We start from the raw sequence: 23,006 nt of genomic DNA, 5'->3' as shown, positions 1-23,006 counted from the left end.
ATTTTTAAAGATTTCAGTTTTTAACGATTCCTAAGTGGATCTAAGAGCTATATTTAAAGATTTCAAGGAGGAATCCAAAGACAGCAATATGAGAGTATTTTTTCAAATTTTTTTTTTTGAGAATACAAGAATACGGAGTTTCTATAAGTGTCAAGGAGTAACTATAAATGTGGATTTTTAAAAGAAAGGTGCGGCTGTAAACCTAGCTTCTTAAAACGACTTAAGGACAACAAAAAACCTAATATTTTTTATGATTTCTATGGTTGTCTTAAGAGATTGGATAACGATTTTTAAAATGTGTCGAGTACCTTTTTGTTTACATCTTAACAAATTTCTAAAAATATTTTAAGACGACTTTGTATATCTTTTAGAGATATACAAACAGGATTTTTGCAAGGATCATAGAAGGACTAAAATTTGATTTTTAAAGATTTCATAGGGATTTTTTTTATATTTCTAGAAGGTTGGATTTATACAAGGATTAACTTAGAATTTATTTTCTTTCTATAGAACAATATTTGCAATATGTAGAATTTTATACTTTTCCAAAGGATTCATAGACGATTATAAAAATGGACTTTTAAAGATTTTTTTGAAACTTGGAACCACTATAAGTTCGGATTTCCCTAATGATCCAATTATATATATAGAAGAGATATATAATGTTTACAATATGTATTAAGTATCTGTAATGTGTAGGAAAATGTGTTGGGAAGAAACCTACACTAAGTGTCGTTCTTCTACAAAATTCTTCACTGGACGTATAAGTAGTTCAATTGTAAAACCGATCTTTCTAAATGCCTTCCTGAAATCATACCGCCCTCATCTCCTTGCGTGTGATTTGTCAATTCAGGGAAGCACTGGGGTCTGGGCCCCTTCCAAAATGGTTACTATTCTGATATTTCTTGTAAATTTTGTGTGAAAAACATAGTTTTTTTCTGGAAGCCACAGGAGTTGCGAAAGTCTTTCGACCCATGACATGCTTTTGGTCACAGATTTTGCAGATACGTGAGATGGACTTTATGCAGAGGAAATATATAATTTTAAAATAAAGTTAGCCGAAACGCCACCCAACACCAATCTAAAACCAATCATGATACATTTTTCTCCAAGTGTTACATCAGCCAACAATGTATTCTGTAAAACTTTCAGTTCATCTTGTTTCCATATTTCATTTTACCTGTTTCGTAAACACACTAATAGTAATAATAAAAAACTTCACACTTAATAGCCATTCAAAAAGAAGTAATGAAATGCAAATTGAAATTTTTCTCAAGTGTGCGGCTAATTAACACATAAAAGGCGCAAGGCGCCACCAACGTTTCACCCAACGAGCGTGAAGACAGTCTGTCCATTAAGTGTGTTATTCACTTTAAAATAAAAAAAAAAAAAAAACACCAAAACAAATAAAAATTAAACAGTTAAATCAATTAGATCACGTAAACGTGTGTTGGGCACACGTGCCAATTGAAATTGTCCAAAATTGAACAATTTTATGGAATGGTTGAAAATGGTTAAAAGATATTCATCAAAGAAATGGAAGACATCAAAAACGCCGACATGGATATTCAATTTGCGTAAATACACCAAACTTTGGAGCTCACATGAGAGAAGGGGGGCCTATCAACATTAACCTGTACAAACAATTTTTACAGAAGAAACATTGGGGATAAACTCGAGCCAAGGACCAATAGACCTATTATTTTGGATTCGTTACAATTTTTTTTCAAGGACATTAAGAGCTTTTTTAACAACATTTTTTGGACAATGAGTGGGAAATGTTTGTTCAAGGATTGTAAGAGGAATATTTTTAAGAATATGTTATTCATTTTATTTTAGGATTACAAGAGCCATATCCGTAGATTTTCATATTGACTATAAGAGCAATAATTGTTCATTTTTTAATAATATTTTTTTAAGGACTATGAGGGCCATAATCTTACACTTTTAAGAAAATTTCTTCAAGGACTAGACTACTACTGTGCCTAGTATACAGTTGTGGATCGTTGATGTCTGAACAGTTTTTAAAGAACAATAAGAACAATCACGGAAAGATTTTTTTGGATTAGATTTTTTTAGAATTTTTTTTTCAATGATTTTAAGATCAAATTTCGTGGATTTTTAAGAATATTTATTGAAGGACGATAGGAGCCTTAATCGTGGATTTTTTTTAAGAATGTTATTGAAGGGAGAATTTAGCCATTTCAGAAGCAAATTTTTTAAACGACTATAAGGACAACAGTCACGGAACAAAATTTTTTAAGGATTAAAAAATTTAACTAATATTTTTTCAAGAGTTTTAAGAGCAAAAATCGTATATATATTTTTTAAAATATTTCTTGAAGGGAAAATATTTCGATAATTGAAAAATATTGCATGAAAGCCCCCAATCGTGGATTTTTAAGAATATTTTTTCAAGGACTAGAAGGGCCATAACCTTGTATTTTTTTAAAGAATATATTTATAAAGGACTAAAAGTACCGAATTTTATTGTGAGTCCCCAAAAAGAAAAAAAATTGTATATTTTATATATACCCATAGAAAGAGTGAAACTTTAATATATAAAGTTGAGAAACGCCGATACACGTATTTTCTTTGTTTAGCTCCACATTCATAATCTGATGGATTTTCCCCGTATTTATTAAAAAAAAAAAATGGAAATTTGTCGCACAGAGTTATTTTCTAATATTTATTCAAGAATTTTAAGAGCCAAAATCGTATACTTTTTAAAAATATTTTTTGAAGGGCTATTTTTGAAGGGAAAATATTTCGATAATTGAATAATATTGTGTGAAAACCCACAATCGTGGATTTTTAAGAATATTTTTTCAAGGACTAGAAGGGCCATAACCTTGTATTTTTAAAGAATATATTTCTAATGGACTAAAAGTACAATAATTATGGATATTTAAAGAATTGTTTTTTTAAGGACTATGAGAGCAATAATTGTCGATTTTTAATATTATTTTTTTTTCAAGGACTATGAAGGCCCTATTGTTAAAATTTTAAGAAAATTTCTTCAAGGACTGTACCTCTCACAGTCCCAATTTCTTTAAGAATAATTTTTCAAGGACAATAAAATTATAATCGTTGATTTTAGAAGAACATTTTTAAAGGTCAATAAGAGCAAAAATCACGGAAAACATTTTTAAGGACTAACATTGTGGATTTTAAGAATATTTCTTAAAGTACTATAAGTGTCATAATCTTGGATTTTTTAAGATTTTTTTGAACGGAGAATATTTTGATAATTGTAGATATTCGAAGAATATTGTGTTAAGGACTATAGGAGCCATAATCGTGTTTTTTTTTTTCTTAAATAATTTTTCAAGAACTAAAAGAGCCATAACCATGGATTTTTTAAGAATAATTTATTCAAGGACTAAAATGCCATGATTATTGATTTTGGAAGAATATTTTAATCCTGATTTTTTATGAATATCTTTTTAAGGATTAAAAGCGTCATATCCGTGGATTTTTTTGTTCAAGGACTATAACTGTGATAATTATGGATTTTTGAAGGTATCTTTCAGGACTACAAAGGTAGTAATTGTTGATTTTTCAAGGATTATAGTCGTCATAATCTTGGATTTTTTTAAAGGACAATAAGAGCAATTTATAATTACGGAAAAAAATTAAGGAATAATATTGTGGATTTTTTAAGAATATTTTTTCAAGGATTTTAATAGCAAATTCATGTATTTTTGAGAACTATAGAAGACACTATAGAAGACATAATCGTGGATTTTTTATGAAGGGAGAATATTTTTAATAACTATTAAAGCCATACTATTAGATGTCTGAATAATATTTTTTCAAGGACTATTGGAGTTAGGATCCTTGATTTTTTTAAGAGCCATAGTCGGAAATTTTTTTGTAAAAACTTGTTTTAGGGACATAATCGTGAATTTCTGAAGAATACTCTTTCAAGGATATAAGGAAGAGATAAGAATCATAATCGAATTTTTAAGAAACTTGTTTCAAGAATTTTAGGTGACATTATCGCAGATTTTTCAATAATATATTCCAAACTCCTAAAGAGCTATAATCGTATGTTTTTTTAACAATATTTTCAGTGACCAACAGAGCCACAATCTTGGATTTTTTAATAATATTTTCCAGAACCAAAAGAAACCACAATTGTCAATTTTTAAGAAGTTTTTTTCAAGGACTAAAAAGCTATGATCATGGATTTTTAAGAATATTTAAATCGTAACTCGTTTACGAATATTTCTTCAAGGATTTAAGAGTTGTATAAGAATATTTGTTCATGGACTAAAAGTCCGATAATTGTAGGTTTTTGAAGATTTGTTTTTCCTAACCACTATAAGGCAATAATTGTTGATTTCTAATATATTTTTTAGGAAATATGAGTCCTAGTCCTGGAGCCTTTTTTCTTTACTTAGTCAAATTGTTCGGATGGGCTATGCGTTTTTTATCGACGGAAATCTGTGCAACCCAGAAAAATAATTACGGGGAAAACAAGCAGATTATCAAAGAAGCGCTAAAAAAGAAGACACGTGTATCGACATTTTGAAAATTTGCATCGAAAAGTAATCAAAATTAAGGGGGCAAATTTCCCGACTCTTCTACACTTTTGGAAAATTTCGATTAAAATTCCCTCGAAATCTGAGAATTTTAGGTATATAGTATCTTCGGCAATATTGCAGATAGAAATACAAAAAAATATTTTGATCAAAAATTTCAACTCTCGAAGGAGTGAACTTTTTTAAAATATGGCTAAAGACACCCTTTAAATGTCAACGTAGCAAGTCTAAATATATCAAACAATTATTTGTCATAAAATTCTACTCTAGATTCTAGAAGACATTAATCTTATTAATCCAAATCTTACCTAACGAGACATTTCGGGTTAAAGCCATATTTTGTGTGATTTTGGCAAAAAACTCCAACAAAGAATAATTTTAGAAGGATGACGTTAAAGACAAAAGTATTCTTTGTTAAATTTTACTATAAGCTATCACAGAAAAGAAATCCCAATATCTTCTATATATCCCAAAAATATTTTCATCAATGTTCCACAAAAAATTCGAAAATATTTCATAATTTTGTTTTTTATAAATTTTTCTTCGGACTTTTTTCGAATTGACGCCCGAAAGTAACATAAAATTTCATTTTAGGTGAAAAGTGTCTAAAGAAGAAATATTCTACACAACATTTCACTATAAATCTAAGAATAAATGATACATCTAGTTTCAATAGTTTTTTATAAAAATTACATTAAAAATGTATGTAATAAAAATTAAAATTTTGTCTTTGCTTTTTTGTGCTGTTAAGTCAACACGTATATAATCCGAGTCAAAAATCACCCTCTACACTACATTTTTTGGGAAAAGTGTCAAAGTAAGAATTATTCTAGATCAAATTTCACTGTGAGATTCTGAACAAAAGAAATTTGTATACTTAATATATACCATAAAAAGGCCGACACTTGACATCTTTATTTTGGTTGCTTTGCAATGTAAATAATATAATTTAAAACGCCAATTCGCGTGTCTTCTTTCCACTTTCATAATCTGCTGGATTTTCCGTATGCCGTATTTATTGAAAAAATTGAAATTTGTTGCACTGTGCCATTTTCTAGGAACCGCGGAATTCATAAGGAGTATTGAAGAAATATTTTTTTCAAAGGACGATAAAGTCGTGCATTTTTCACAAATTTCTTCAAGGCTATTAGTGCTATAATTACGAACAGTTTACTTTTTATACCCTACACCACAAGTGGTCAGGATATTATGTCTTTGTGCATTTGTTTGTAACAGGCATAGTACCTTTTGATGATCTGCATAGAATCACATTCTGAGTTGATATATACATGTCCGTCCGTTCGTCTGTCTATGTATTTTTGTAAACAAAGTACATGTCGCATTTATTGCCCGATCCAGATAAATTTTGCACAAATTGTATATTAGATCCAAGGACGAACCCTCTTGAAATTGGAGATAATCGGTCAAAATTAAGATAGGGCTCCCATATGTATCTTCGTCCGATTTGTCTTTTATTGTGCACCAAATGCGTAATATTAGCCCAAATGGAATGGAATTTGGCACAAGTATATCAAATTTGGTGAAAATCGGTTCAGATATAATTATAGCTCTCATATATAATGTTCATGCGATTAGTTATTATTATCCTCCGCATCCGTAATATGCACTCCGTAACGACATTCTGGGGAATATATCAATTACAGCTCAAAAATACCTTTGCCAAATCTTACTGAGATCGGTTCGGATTTGGGTATGGCTCCCATATATATCTTTGTCCTATTTCAAGTTAACTGTGCACCATATGGGTAATATGAAAGGCGCAAATGTCTTGGAATATTTAAAAGAAATCGATTAAGAGGAGAATATTTGGACTTTAAATTATAACTATAATCATAGTTGGTATGATTTAATTCTCACTAATTCCCCCTCTAGTAAATAGGGTAGGGTATCATAAAGTCGGCCCCGCCAGAATTTAAGATTTTCTTTACCGGTTTAATTTTTGGAAATTTTATCAGAACTTTAATCCTATATTTTTCAAGAATATATACTATCAATTCTATTCGGTTATAATATTGTGATGTTTAGAAAAAATTTCCCTCAGTATTTTGACCTATAATCTAGGGTATAACTGCCAGTTAATTATTACTTCAAACTAATAAAATGAGGACTATCAAGATAAAAAATCCCAAATGACATTGTTGTTTAATAGACATATAATATTTTTAAAATTTATGTCCCCTTAATTTGTTAATGGCTATTAAGTAAATTTACGTGTTTTCGTTTTTGTTTTGCTCTTGGCTTTGCCCAGAAGTCGTAATTTTAATGACCACAATCTAAAATAAATTCAAATTAATTAAGACAAATAAACCAACAGAAAAAAAATGCAAACAAACGAACAACAACAGTAAAACAATAAAACTGAAAGCGAAAACATTTCACAAATTTTTATTATGTCAATCATGAAAAGATTTTTCAAATTCTTTTCACTCGCTGTGTACGTACGTTAATATGTCACAAAATCATTTTTTAATGTCTTTTGACGTTTGATGTCATCATTAAAACGTTTTCGGTTCTCTGAGTGGGACATTCCATTTTGGATGCATCATTAGTCCAGTATTTTAGAAATGTGATTTTGTTTTTCGTAAATGTTGTTTTCTCTTTTTGTGAAATTCTTATAGATTCAATGAGAGTTGGAGAGAGGGAGAGAGAGAGAGTCTGGGTGTTTTGGAATCCAAATACAAACATATCTTTGTATGAAATTTAGTTTTAATGCCTTTTCCTTTTATTTGAGTTTCCCTGTTTTTCTTTTTTGACTGCTTTTGCTTTTTCGGTATTCATTAAAATACATAAATGTCACATCGTCACTCAGAGATTGTATTCCTCTTTAGTTTGTTGTTGACTCAATTCCTGTCATAATTGCTCAGATATGTTTTCTTTTACTTCTTTTGCTAAAAATGTGTACTACTCGTCAAAGAACAGTGGATCGAAATTAAAAAAAATGTTGGCTTCATTGTTTTAACTTTATTTGTTTTTTGATATTTTATAACTTTGGCCGAAATGGGGTATCGCATGATGGTTTTATATGAGAACTCAAGACTGCACTGTTAGGAGCATTTACGTCCACGTAATTATGGTGATGTGCTCATTAGAATGGCACTGTTTAAATGGAAATATTATTTATTAAAAAAATCGGTAATATTGACATTTGGGTGCACCGTGTTTGAAAAACTACTTTGAACTTAAATAATTAGGTAGATATTTAAATATTTAAAAAATATATATTTTCCATAGTTGATTTTAAACCAGTAAAGAAAGTCCTAAAGTCGGGCGGGGCCGATTTTATGATACCCTACACCACTTTGCTAATTTAGTTGAGCTCCACTTAATAATTAAAAGTTTTTATGGGATAATTCAATCATACACGCTATGATTATAATTATAATTTAAAATTCAAAGGACTAAATATGCCGAAGCATTTGTATCTTTTAAATTCGGACTTGTATTGCCCATTTGGTGCAAAATTAATTTGAAATCAGATAAAGATATATATGGGAACTATATCCAAATCTTAACCGATCTCGATAAAATTTGGCAAAGATATTTCTGAGCTGTATTTGATATATTTCCCTGAATATCGTTGTTACGGAGTGCATATTACGGCTGTAGGTAACAAATACAACAAATCGGATGAACAATATATATGGGAGCTATAGCTATATCTGAACCGATCTTCACCAATTTTGGCATACTACCTTCTAGACTAAATTCGGTCGTATGTGCCAAATTCCATCCCATTTGGGCAAATATTAGACGTTTGGTGCACAATAAAAGGTAAATCGGACGAAGTTATATATGGGAGCTATATCCAAATCTGAACCGATCTCTATAAAATTTAGCAAAGGTATTTCTGAGCTGCATTTGATATATTTCCCCAAATATTGTTGTTACAGAGTGCATATTACGGCTGCGGAGGACAAAAATAACAAATCGGATGAACAATATATATGGGAGCTATAGCTATATCTGAACCGATTTCGATCAAATTTCACATACTTATTTTTAGGCCTAATTTGGTTGTATGTGCAAAATTCCATGCTATTCGGGCTGATATTAAAGGTTTGGTGCACAATAAAAGGCAAAACGGACGAAGATATATATGGGAGCTATATCTAAATTTTGACCGATTATCTCCAATTTCAATAGGGTTCGTCCTTGGGCCTAACAAATGTTGTTTGCAAAATTTCATCTCAATCGGATAATAAATGCGACCTGCATTTTGTTCACAAGAATACGTGGACAGACGGACGGACGGACGGACAGACGGACTGACATGCATAAATCAACTCAGAAAGTGATTCTATGCAGATCATCAAAAGGAATTGTGGGTCTATCTCGTTTCCTTTTGCCTTTTACAAACAAATGCACAAAGACATAATACCCTGACCACCTTGTGGTGTAGGGTATAAAAAACTTTAACAAGCAAAACGCCATAATTTTTACATTTTTTTTTTAAATTTTATTGAATGAAAGCAAAAAATGTCGGGAACAGCATCAAATTTTAGAATAAGTTTAGATTTGTTCGAATTGGTCGCATTAGGCACGAATTATGGCCTTCAAACGGCCAAGAAACCGTCACACGATGCCTGAATGTTGTTCTGCGGTATTTTGGGCCATTTCCGGCGAAGCCCTTGCTTGAGGTGATTGACACTTTGGTATTTTTAGTGCCAAATTTGCTTTCCAAAATACTCCGGACACTATAGTCCAACGGATTGGTATCCGGAGATTTTGGTGGCCATTGTGAGCTGGAAATGAAGCGAAGAACCTCATTTTGTAACCATTCTGGGGTGCTGACTCCTGTTGGAATGTCAAAGGTCTGTGACCAAAATTTTGGCTTTCCCAAGGCTTTAATTTACCCTCCAAAATATTTTTTTTTGCGATATTTGGCATTAATTCTGATGCCATGGTCGATTAATACGAGCGGAGAGCGACCATGGGCTGTAATGGCGACCCACAACATCACCATGGTCGCCGCCTGAGTTCTGGTGGCCAACCAATGCTTTTGTACGCTTGTAAACAATATAATGAGCTGTCACTGGAATAATTTTAACAGCTGTCGGATGAGTTGCTTTGAAATGAGAGCAGTCTGAATTTGGCAGCAGTTTTTTCATCTCACCCTGTATATACATAAAAAAGTAGTGAAACAACTGACTGACTGACCTAGAATCAACGTTCAGACGATATGACTGAAGTCTTGATAGGATATAATTAAATTATAAGTACCAAGAATAAAAATCCTATATAATAAGGCTGGGATTTTGGGAAATTCGTACTGAAATAGTACGAAAAGTAATAAAAATTGAATACTTTGTATTGGATAAGCGGAATGAACTAGAATTCTGAAATTTGGAATGAGAGTCACTGATGTAGAGCTGGATAGATGTACCAAAGTGTTTTTGAAAATTCGAACTTTAAGCTTACGAAGAGTTCTAATGGTACTAAACATCCAAAATGGTACCATTTGGTATTACGTGAACAGATAAGGCTAAAAACTTAAAATTTGGGTAGAGAAGGAAGGTGGTTTTGGAAATGTGCACTTTGTGTGCGAACTGTGCTTAATGGTAATAAATTTGGAATAGTTTGGTTTAGGGTGAACGGATGAAGTTGGAATTGTGAAATTTTATATTGTGGTCTTTGTTGGTGGTAGGTTTGTTATAAAGAAGTTAGTTTGGAAATGCCTGGTACAAGTGCACGAAAAGTACTAATTTATTTTGGTACAATTTGATATTGGGTGAACAGATAGTGCTTGAAAATTGGTCGCTGTTCACGTGTAGTCCGGACATATGGAGGTGGTTTCGGAAATATGTACTATAGTAGGTTAAAAATAATTAAAAGGTACTAAAATTGGTATTGAGTTAAAGGTGAGAGCTGAAATCTCAAAATCGGAGATTGGGTTTTCTGTTGATATCTGAGGTTGAGATATGGAGACTGTTTTGGTTTTTGCGTACTATATTTGTACAAAAATTACTAAATGTGGTATTGGGTGAGGGAATAGAGCTGAAATCCTCAAATTTGAAGTAGATGTCACTGTTGGTGTCTGAGGTTGAAATTTAAAAATGCGTCATATATTTGTACGGCAAGTTCTAAATTTGGTACTGGATGAAGGGATAGAGCTGAAATCCTGAAATTTGGTATGAATGTCACTGTCGGTATCTGGGATTGAGATATGGAGGTGGTTTTGGAAATGTGTACTATAGCACTAATTAGTACAACAATAGTACAATTTGGCAGTTGGTGAACAGACAGTGCTTGAAATCTTAAATTTGGTATTAGGGTCTCGTAATGTGTAGGTGGTATCGTAATGTGTGCTATAATTGTATGAAATGTACTAAGGGTACACGTTTGGTATTGGGTGAAGGGATAGAGATAAAATTCTAAAAAATTGGAAATTAGATGACTAATGGCATCTGTGAGATTTGACGGTTGTTTGGTAATTTATACGAAAATTGACAAATGTTACTAAATTTCGTATTCGGTGAAGGGTGTTGAGCTAGAATTCTGAAATTTAATATTTAGGTCCCTGTTGGTATCTGAAATTGAGACGTGGAGGTGATTTTGGAAATGTGTACTATAAATGTATGAAGAGTACTAAGCGGTACTAAATTTAGTATTGGGTGAAGAAATAGATATCAAATTCTTAAAATTGATATTTTGATGGTATCTGGTACTTAAATGGGTATTGAGTACTCAAATGGGTATTGGGTAAAGGAATGGGGCTGGAATCCTAAAATTTGATATTGAAGTCTCTCAAAATGTTGATCCTTTGTGGGGGAGGTACCAGAAGGAGTGGTCCAACATATTCCACCTTCGTATCAGATCTTGTGTTGATATAGAAGTTATAATTATTCAACCCTTTGTGGGTGAGGTACTTGATAAAGTGGACCCATATTTTTCATTTTCGCAACTGACCGAGCTCTAATAAAAATATTACGATTTGCCAAGTTCGAAAAGGATTGGGTGCCTTTTTCGCATTTTATGAGAGATATAATTAATCAAAATTTTGATCCTTTGGGGGGGGGGGGTGTACCAGAAGGATTTGCCAGGCATATTCAATCTTCACGCCAGATCGTGTGTTAATAGAAATATTGAAATTGGCAAACTTCGAAGACAATCGGACTTTTATTTCACATTTGGGGTGGATCAATATATCCAACCTTCGCACCGGATCTTGTGTTCATATAAATATTTGAATGTGAGAAATTTGAAGATACAAATTTAATAAGGGTATAATTATTCCAAATTTTGAGTTTTGTGGGAGAAGTGTTAGACGAAGTTGGCCGAAATTGCCCATTTTGGCACCCAACAAAGCCCATCTGCGAACTCGATCTAAGTTTTACAATAACATTACGATGTACCAAGTTTGGTTCGAATCGGATACTCCCTTCAAGATTTATGGTGCACAACAGCGAACAAGACAGATGGATGGACGGGCATCCTTAGATTGACTACAAATGCCCTGAAACGAATTTAGTCCAAAGGGACCCAGGGTCTTAAGTCGTTATTTCAATGCGGCACGTTTTGTCCGTATCAAATAATATATATCCTCTGTAGCCATATGACTGAAGGTCAAAAATGTTTAAAATATTTTTTTTAATTTTCAAAAATATTTTCAAATATCGTCACATTAATCGCAGAATTCCGTTGGACCATCAGAGCTATAGTCAAAAGCTCTTAAATTTTACTAAATGCTTGCATTTCTTAAAAAGATTTTGACATTTGTTTGCCTGCTGTATTACCATATCTTACTTTGCTTTTATAATTGACCGCTAGGATAAGTCAAGAAGGGAGCTCACGATTTGGTCCAACTTTCTTTTTTGTGGCAATTTTTCCAAATCATATCGGTTCATTCCTTTTGGTACTTTCCATAATTAGAACCTCTATTAATTTTAAATACAAACCTAAATAAATTAGTTCTACATTTAAATTGTTAACACCTCCCATCCAACTTTTCATTCACTCACCTTTCTTTAGATGTTTGCCCAGCAGTGATTTTTCACGATCCACGGACGGGGTGATGCCTAAAATTTGATTTTGTTTGACGGCAGGTGGCGGTGACAGGGAATCTCTAGACTTTTTGGCTACGCACAAATTCAATGGCTGGTCAAGACAAAGATCTTCAGAGGCGGCGACTGCAGTCGGCGTTAAGGTGTTATTCGTAGTGGCAATGCTGGGAATAGTAGCGCATCCACCTCCAACCCCACTCCCCACAGTGTGACCACCAATATTATCATCCTCACTTGTATCACTGGCCGAAGCACTTCGTGCCTGTTGCTGTTCGAACTGGGTGATCTGCTGCGAGTATTGCTGTTGGAAATTGCGCAAAATACTCTTGGGCGATTTGGCAGGGGCGGGGGGTATCGTTGTGGCCGATGAATTCGATGATTCGTCGTGTGGATCGCGCGATATCAGGGCGTTCGTGTTGTGCGGTAAGTTGATGTTCGTCGTCGTCGTTGTTGTTGTTGACATAATCGTATTGTTGTTGTTGCTGCCGACCGCATGTATGGCCGCATTTAAATCACGCAAACCCAAGATATCGGCTATGGTATGGGGGGTGGGACGAGTAGGTGGGCGGGCATAAACATGAGGATGCCATGTGGCAGACGCTGACATGTTCGTTGATGTTAAATGAGCCTCCGCCGATGCTGTGGGCGATAGATTTTGTCTCGTCTGTGGCGTTTTGGCTTGTACACCAATGGGCGGCGGTGAAGACATTAGCGTTTTATTGGCACCCGTAACGCCCACAATACTGCCGGTACCTCCTCCACCTCCGCCACTAATGGCTAATGCCGCAGAACTGTCATAGCCATTGGTGGCATAGCTGGCCTGCTTTGGTGGTGCCTCTAAAGATTTTTGTAAAAATGTTGTTTCACTTGTTGGTCTCTTCTCTTTAAGGTGGCTGTTGTTGTTGATATTTTGGTTGGCTGTCGTATCTGCCGTGCCATTGGCACCTGTTGCTGTCGCAGGAGATGATGCTGCCGCCAATGTTTGTTGTTGACTAGTTAAAGCTGCTATGGAATGCAGCTGATGATGAGAATGCTGGTGATGATGTTGCTGATGATTGGCATGATAATTATTGTTGTAAGCCTCTGTCGCATTGTTGCTGTTGTTGGCAATATGCTCATACATTGCTGCTGTTTGAGGTGTTGTCGGCGGCGGTATGGTCAGGGGACTACGATAAACATACGAACTTGTGGCCATCTTGTATTGGGCCTGTTCCAACTGATGCTGCTGCTGCTGCTCCGCGGCAAGTTTATAATCAGCTGCCGTTGCTGAGCTATAATGAATTTGTGGATAGAGCTGCTGTTGTTGTTGTTGCGAATGCAGCTGATGAGGATGCTGTGGATGCGGCTGCTGATGTTGTTGTTGCTGCTGTTGCTGCTGTTGCTGCTGATGTATGCTGTAATATTTTTGGGCCACCGACGTTTCGAAAACGGGCGCATGTGCCGCACCACTGACCATATCTGTTGTTGCTGCCGCCACGTCACATTCAATTTCGGGCATCATTTATAAACATTTGGTTGGTTGTTTTTTTTAGCTATTCTTGGTATTTAGTTGGAAATGGTTGGAATTTTCGATGTCAAAATTCACACATTTGATTAGCTGCAAAGAGATATTAGAAAAATGTTAAAAAATTAGTCTTTTGTAGGTTTTCTTGGAATACTCGTAAAAGAATTTTAAAAATTTATTTTTTTAGGACTCTTAACATAATCGTCGATTTTTCAAAGAATATTTTTAAAGAATGAGTAATTTTGAATTTTTTAAATCTTTTCAAATGACATTCAAATTTTATTTTTCCAGGACATTAATAAAAAGCGTAGATTTAAAAAAAAATAAATAAAATAAATAAATAAAATTGAGGAGTAAGTCCTTTTGGATTTTGTTTAAATCTTTTCCAAGAATATTTAATATCAAAATTCAATTTTTCAGGACTCTTATCATAACTAACAATTTTTTTTAATTTTTTTGGGAATAAATCCTCTTAGATTTTTTTGAATTTTTTTTTTCAAAGGACGTTCAAATCTATAATCCTTCCTTTAAAATAAAAGTAATTTTTTAAAAATAAGTCTTCAAAAAACCAACTGCTAAGCATTGATTTTAAGGAATAATGTTTCAAAGCATCGTCAGAGGTAAAGTCGATTATTTATAAGGACCCTATTTTGGCCAAGGATTTCCAAATTCATAGTCGTTAATTTTAAAGCTTTGTTAGAGTAATAATCGATATTTTCAATGACCAATCTAATCAAAGGACCAGCTGTGATATAATTGTGGATATTTTTAAATTTTTGAGGTAGTAACAATTACCTACAAAAAGAAGAGGCAGGTGTAAAGATTTTGGATTTGAAAAAATTTTTAATAATGGATTAAAAAATTATTGACCACCAGAACTGTCATAGCTAAAATATGTTTTTATTTTCTCCGTTAATTGACTTTAATTTATTTTTTTTTATAAATTAATTTTTGTACCGACTTTTTTCAATGATTTTAAGAACATTTATTCAATCATTTTTCATCGCAGTGACCGAAAAATGGCTCGGTAGCTGAACATATCGCAATATTCCATTCGTCTAATATTGAAAAATGAGGTCGGGGTAAAGCCATTGATATTCCAAAAAGTGCAAGAACTTACACCGCAACGGAAAGAAAATAGACTCAAAAGTTAAAGAGTTGCTTCGCTTGGCCGAAAGTGGTGAACTGCCGAATTTGGTTTTCTCCGATGAGAAAACATTCGTTGTCCAGCAGTTTGTAAACCATCGAAATGATCGTGTTTACTTGCCAAAGAAGTCAGCTGAAAATGTGCACCTTCGGTTGGCCACTAGAACTTAAGCGCAAGCCATGGTGATGGTGAGGACGTTATAACAGCCGATGGTCGCTCTCCGCTCGTATTAGTCGACAGTGGCATCAGAATAAACTCCGAATATTATCGCGAAAATATTCAGTCTTGGGCACGCAAACATTTTGGCCAATCCTACAGGACTCAGCACCATCCCACTCGGAACGCGCCACCCAAGAATGGTTACAAAATTAGGTTCCTCGCTTAATTTCCAACGCACAATGGCCACCAAAATCTCCGGATACCAATCCGTTGGACTATTGTGTCCGGAGTATTTTGACACTAAAAAATACCAAAGTGTCGATCACCTCAAGCAAGCGCCAAAATATCGCAGAGCAACATTCAGGCAGCGTATGACGGTTTCATTGGCTGTTTGAGGGCCATAGTTTGTGCCAAAGGTGACCAATTCGAACAAATCTAAACTTATTCTAAAATTTGATGCTATTTCGGACAGTTTTTGCCTTCATTCAATAAACTTTCAAAAAAATTTAAAAAATTATGGCGTTTGACTTTGTTGCATTTTTTTTAATCTCACGCTGTAGATAATATATTTTTAAAACATAGTTTTCCAGGTCCAGGTTCTTTTTTTCAAAACCCGACGTAATCATCGTCTTTTAAAATATTTTTGTGTAAAGTCCGACATACTTGTAGTTTTACTTTCTATATTCCGACATAATCGTGGAATCAAAGAAAATTAAATTCAAAATCTCTGAAAAATGCGGATCCGTTAGATGTCTTGTTAAAACTCCAATAAAAATCGTGGATTTTTTAGAAAATATTTTTTCAATATATTTTTTTTAAATATATTTTTTAAGGTTCCAAAATAATCGTGGTTTTTCAGAAATATTTTTTTAAGGTCCCGATAAAACCGAGGATTCTTTTTTAAAGCCCCGAAATAATTGAGTTTTTTAAAAACCGACAAAACTGTAATTCCATTTGTAAACCTTTTTCAAAAATGTTTTTTAGGCTCCGATGTACTCCTGGATTTTTTTAAAAAAATATTTTGAAGGCTCGTGGATTTTTATATTTTTTTCTTTGATACGTGGGTATTTTGTAAAACAAGTAAAAAACCTGTAAATTTGAATACCCTCCACCATTTGGAAGGAATTTGACAATTTTCAAAAAAATAAAATACGTTAAAAATTTTGTTAAAATTTTAAAAATACCGAATGTAGACGTTAGGGTCTATACGACGACGTGGACCTGCATAGATAACTTTTGTAATTAATCATTACAATATTCAAATGCAAAACTTTAAAAAAAATCGGTGAATAATGTAGCTAAAATCATAAAAATACCGAATATATAGAGGTACTATTATATGGGGGCTATACCAAAACATGGACCTGCACATTCAATTTTCTGTGATAGGCTGTAGTATCCATTAAGAACTTCAAATATCAAATTTGAAGCAATTCCGGTGCATAATGTCGGACGAACATCGCTATATCGACACAGAACTTTATGCTGATCAGGAACATATATATACTTTGTGGGGCCTAAAATGTATGTTTCGAGGCGTTACAAATGGAATAACAAACTTATTATCCATACTGTGGTGGAGGGCATACAAATCAATGAACATATATTTCTTTAATTTTTTTGATCAGAGCTCGTGCATTTTTAAAGGACTATCAAACTTGAATAACTTAAAGATAAAGCTTAAAATTACATTCTTCATTATGTTTCAATAAATTAACTAACATCAAGAACCATAATTAACTTTCATTCTGCTCTAGATATTAATAACAAATTGCACATTGTAACGAGTTAATCTGTATACAAATGAATGAATCTATACACACACACACACCCATATTGAGATAAGAGCGAAAATTTTGTTTTCCATTTGACTTAATTTCAATACAAGCTTTAAATATAGAAAAATACCTCCCTCTACCTCCGGTTTGACTTAATTTCCATGAATATTTACTATTTATTCAACTACTATGGCAATTGTATTAAATACTCGACACTGGTGAAGCAAATGAGTGGAATTCAAATATACACTCACACACACACATCTACGAATACAAATAGTTTTGAACAACAACTAAAGTTTATTATGGTATCCTACCCATACATATATTTAAAACCTTTCATTTCAATTCAATTAAGGCAATTAATTAAATGTACGTTGAGTGCAATGTACACATACACAGTTATACATACATACATACATACATCAAAAAAAAAAAAAATACACACAGTCAACAAATACACATTCAAATTGCTATTAATTCATTTTAAATGGTTAAACTTCGAATTTATCCTATTCGGTTTAATGGCACGACCCTATGGCATGGCAAAAGAAGGGGAATAAAAGAACCAAAAAAAAAAAACAAAAACAGATATTAAAAACTAGTTCATTTATTGCCATGGTTTTTCTGGTTCCTAGTAGAAGTACTCGCTCTATGGAGCGAGGGCGGAGTGAGAGTATGAAAATAAGGGGCACAGCATATGGTTTCATGACATCTGTATATATATGTGTGTGTGTGTGGCAAACATAGTTGTTCTACAATAGTTAGCGTAGTCATGTCCCTCCCCCGTAGAAACCACAAGGGCATAACTACAAATACAATTTTTGCACTCTCTTTTCACTCCCTTTCTTCATATCTGCTGTACCTCACCATCATTATTCCCATTCTCAACATTTTGCATGACAGCTGAATGTTGGGTACACTAGTAAATTAAATATGCCATAATAATTTGACTCTATTGCACTTGAGGAAAGCACAGATTCCTGCAGCAAGGATGCCGGCTCCTTTGGTAGAGGGATGTTTGTAAAATTTTGTGGGACAACCTTAAGAGTTTCCTTGGCAATTTTTCTTAGATCTGCAAGCTATGTGTGTTTGCGGAAGGTAAAATTTCAAAGTTCGAGTCGTATTTTAAAAATTTTTGTTTAAAGTATGACGAAATTGTAATTTTGTTTTAAAATTATTTTCAAATATATTTTTCAAGGCTCCGGTATAATACTGGATTTATATTTTCTCAAGGCTCGTGAGTTTTGAAATGTCATTCAAAACATGTGGATTTTAAAACAGGAATTCATCGCATGTAATTTTTTAAGACTGAAAAAAATTGGAAAATATTTGTTCAAGGTTCTCGTTTCTATTTCAATTTAATTTTTTGTTAAAGCTCGTGCATTATTGGAAAAATATTTTCTAAGACAAATGACGTTTTTAAAATGTTTTTTTTTTTTTACAAAATTTAAAATATTTTTTATTTTTTTAATTGTTTTTCAAGACTCGTAGCTTTTTTTTGAAGCTTTTTTCAAGAATATAAGTTTTGTAGGACCATTTGAGATATAATCTAGGTATTTTCAATTTCCAAGCTCGAGAATGATCTTTGGAATACGTTCGAAATTCTAAAAATCTGCATTTACCCAATATTCCATCTGAATCCCTCTAGAGCCATTCTCTTTCCAAATTTAAGACCTGTCTATCGCTTAATAATAGTTCTGATTTTTGATTTATTTAAAGCACAAATTGAAAAAAAAAAAAAAAAAAAAACATATTCCTCAATCTCAGTTCTTATATTTCAAAATTTTAATTTTGTTGTTTTTTTTTTTCGCCTGATAAATGAAAATGTTGTATTTTTTGTAACTATTCGATAAATTTATAACTTCGATAAATTTATAACTCGATAAATTTATAAAATCAAACCTTATCTTATTGTACCCTTCACCATACTATGGAGGGTACATTAACTTTGTAATTCCGTTTGTAACATTATTCTTGATCAGCATAAAACTCAATGTCGATTTAGCGATGTCCGTCCGTCTATCCGTCTGCCCGTCTGTGGAAATCACTCTAGCTTCGGAACGAAATGAAGTAGTTTGATAAAATTGTACTCAACTGTGTATTATGTCTGCAGGATTTCGATATTGGAAATGGGTCACGTAGGTCCACGTTTTGGTATAGCCCCCATATATCGGTACCTCCCGATATTCGATATTTTGATGATTTTTGCGACAATAATCATTTGAATTGTTTCAAATTTGGTATTTGAAGTTCGAAATAAATGCTACAGTCTAAGACAGAAAATTGTCTGTGCAGGTCCACGTCTTCGTATAGCCCCCATATAACGGTACCTCCGGATATTGGGTATTTTGATGATTTTAGCTACATTTTTCACTAGAATTTTTTCAAATTTGGTATTTGAAGTTCGCAATGGATACTGCAGCCTAAGACAGAAAACAGTCTGTACAGGTCCACGTATAGCCCCCATATAACGGTACCTCCTGATATTCGGTATTTTGATGATTTTAGCGACATTATTCACCGGAATTCTTTAAAATTTGGTATTTGAAGTTTAAAATAAATACTACAGCCTATTACAGAAAATTGTCTGTGTAGGTCCAGCACTTCGTATAGCCCCCTCCCGATAGACAGAGTTTTGATGATTTTAACAACATTATTCACCGGAATTTTTTCAAATTTGTTATTTGATGCTCGTAATGGATACTATAGCCTATGACAGAAAAGGTGCAGGTCCACTTCTTCGTATAGCCCCATATAACGGTTCCTCGCGATATTCGGTATTTTGACGATTTTAGCTACATTATTCACCGACCTGTTTTTCATGTTTCGCATTTTAATATACGTATAGACCCTAATATATAGGCTACATTTGGTATTATTAAGATTTTAACTGAATTTTTAACGGATTTATATTTTTTTGAAAATTGCCAAATTTTTTCCAAATTGTGGAGGCCCGGCCGAACTTATAGCCTTTTTGCTTGTTCCTCATTCAAAAACCTCAACAGCAATGCCGAACCATCTTTAACCTTAAATTAAGGATTATTCAAAATTTCCACTTATATCAACTTAAAGCGACCCTCTTGTAAAATTTCGAAGTTTCAGCCATTTTCTTCAAAAAAAAAAAAAAAAAAAACAAAAAAAAAAAAAAACAGTGAAGAAAGTCTTAAAGTTGGAAATACCCTACACCACTTTGCACATTTAGTAGAGCTTCACATAACAAATAAAAGTTTTAATGGGGAATTTAATTAATACTAACTATCATACATACTGTGATTATAGTAATAATTAAAAGTTCAAAGGAACTAATATATGGGAGGCATATCCTCCTCTGAATCGATTTATACTTCATTTGTCGAGGCATTTGCGCCTCTTGAATTCGGGGTCGTATAGATATATATGATAAAATTTGGCAAAGGTATTTCTGAGCTTTATTTGACATATTTCCTTGAATATCGTTACTACCGTGTCCATATTACGGCTATGCAGGGCAAATTTGACAAATCGGATGAACACTATGTATGGGAGCTATAGCTATATCTGAACCGATTTCCCCCAAATTTGACATACTGGTTTCTAGACTCAATTTGGTCGTAAGTACCAAATTCTATCCCATTTGGGCTAATATTACACGTTTGGTGCACAATAAAAGTTAAATCGGACGAAGATGTATATGGGAGCTATATCCAAATATTAACCGATTTCGATAAAATTTAGCAAGGGTATTTATGAGTTAAATTTGATGTATGTCCCCAAATATTGTTGTTACAGAGTGCATATTACGGCTGCTGAGGACTATATATATATATATATATATAGATATATATAGATATAGGTCCCATATAGTATATATATATATATATATATATATATATATATATATATATATATAAATATATATATATATATATATATATATATATATATATATATATATATATATATATATATATATATATATATATATATATATATATATATATATATATATATATATATATATATATATATATATATATATATATATATATATATATATATACTATATGGGACCTATATCTATATCTGAGCCGATTTCGATCAAATTTGGCATACTTATTTTCAGGTCCAATCTGTATGTGCAAAATTCCATACAATTTGGACTGATATTACAAGTTTGGTGCACAATATAAGGCAAATTGGACGAAGATATGTATGGGAGCTACACCTAAATTTTGACCGATTATCTCCAATTTCAATAGGGTTCGTCCTTGGGCCAAACAAATGATTTGTGGAAAATTTCATCTGAATCGGGTAATAAATGCGACCTGTACATTGTTTACAAAAATACATGGACAGACGGACGTACGGATGGCCAGACGGACGGACATGCATAAATCGACTCAGAATATGATTCTATGCAGATCATCAAAAGGAACTATGGGTCTATCTCGTTTCCTTTTGCCTGTTACAAACAAATGCACAGAGACATAATACCCTGACCACCTTGTGGTGTTGGGTATAAAAAAAAAAAACAAATACGTAAAATTTCGTACAATTTAGTAATTTTTGATATCCTGTCTTAACCGTGTTCTAACTTTTAGTACTATTTGGAGTATTAAACTACGAATTTCCAAAAAAAAAAAAAAAAAAAAATAAAATAAAATAAATAAATAAAAAAAAAAATAAAATAAATAAAGAAATAAATAATTCGCTCAATAAAAATGTTTTTTCCTCTTTACACTTTTCGTATCCTTAAATTAGAAAATCCAACCTTATCCTACCCATCTTTCAAAATTAAACAGTTGCAGCTCTTACCGATCCCTCCATAACAATGGTGCAACATTTCGTACGTTTTGGTACTAATCACAGTTTTATGGAAGAATTTAAAAACTTCTTCTCCGTATTCCAAAATTCAACCATATTCACGAAAAGTTAGCCTTATTCAAAATTTCAAAATTGCTTAATAACAAAGTTCCACTTTTAGTACCTTTCGTACCATCGAAGTATGGATTTCCAAACATACCTTATTTTAGCTCTATACACCACAAGTGTCCCTCATGTGAAGTATTAAAGATCCAGATTTCTCCAATTATTTCACAATAATATTGTACGGTTTGATACCATTTAGTAATTTCTGTTCTTTGAAAAAAAAAAAATAAAAAAAAGCTTTACTCTGGCCACTATTTTGCCGATACACGTATCTTCTATTTTTTAGCTCTTTTTCCATAATTTGCTGGATTTTACCTGACATTTTTTTTTGTCGCAATGTGTAATCATACTACAACTTATCTTTTTATGACTCACATTTTGACTTGTGCCAATCTAGCTCACTCGAACAAATTAGTTCCTTATCGATTTCCATAGACTCCGTTCGTTTGTATGAAAACTCTGCGTATGATTAATATGAAATCAATAAAATAAATCATACCTTCAGGAACTGGTGTACTGAACTATGAACTATATTGACACAACACTATCCACGATCAGCGTGACCGTTGTGCCACTAAAGTATCAATATTGCCACTTTTTCTGGGCTTTGATACCTTTGTGCCACTTTTTTATTTTGATCCTAAATGAGCAACTTTTTTGAATTTTTGTGCCACTTTTTTTATACATTGTGCCACCTTTTTTATACCCTCCACCATAGTAGGAAGGGTATATTAAGTTTGTCATTCCGTTTGTAACACCTCGAAATATACATTTTAGACCCCACAAAGTATATATATTCTTGCTCAGCATAAAATTCTATGTCGATTTATCAATGTCCGTCCGTCTGTGGAAATCACTCCAGCTTTCGAACGAAATGAATTTAGTGCAGGTCTACGTCTTCGTATAGCCCCCATATAACGGTACCCCCGATATTCGGCA

At 32.9% G+C, this 23,006-nt stretch overlaps 1 protein-coding gene across 1 annotated transcript in view; it reads right to left on the bottom strand.

Moving 5' to 3' along the window:
* Positions 1–23,006, bottom strand: part of LOC131804763 (mucin-5AC) — a 342,229-nt gene that overhangs the window by 123,338 nt on the left and 195,885 nt on the right. The window contains exon 4 of the mRNA XM_059127927.1: positions 12,527–14,165. Within this exon, the coding sequence (XP_058983910.1) occupies positions 12,527–14,069 (1,543 nt within the window). The 5' untranslated portion in view covers positions 14,070–14,165. The remainder of the gene's footprint in view (positions 1–12,526; positions 14,166–23,006) is intronic.

Source organism: Musca domestica, unplaced genomic scaffold (genome assembly GCF_030504385.1).
Source record: "Musca domestica strain aabys unplaced genomic scaffold, Musca_domestica.polishedcontigs.V.1.1 49, whole genome shotgun sequence".
NCBI lineage: Eukaryota > Metazoa > Arthropoda > Insecta > Diptera > Muscidae > Musca > Musca domestica.
This window is presented reverse-complemented; position numbering and strand designations above follow the sequence as displayed.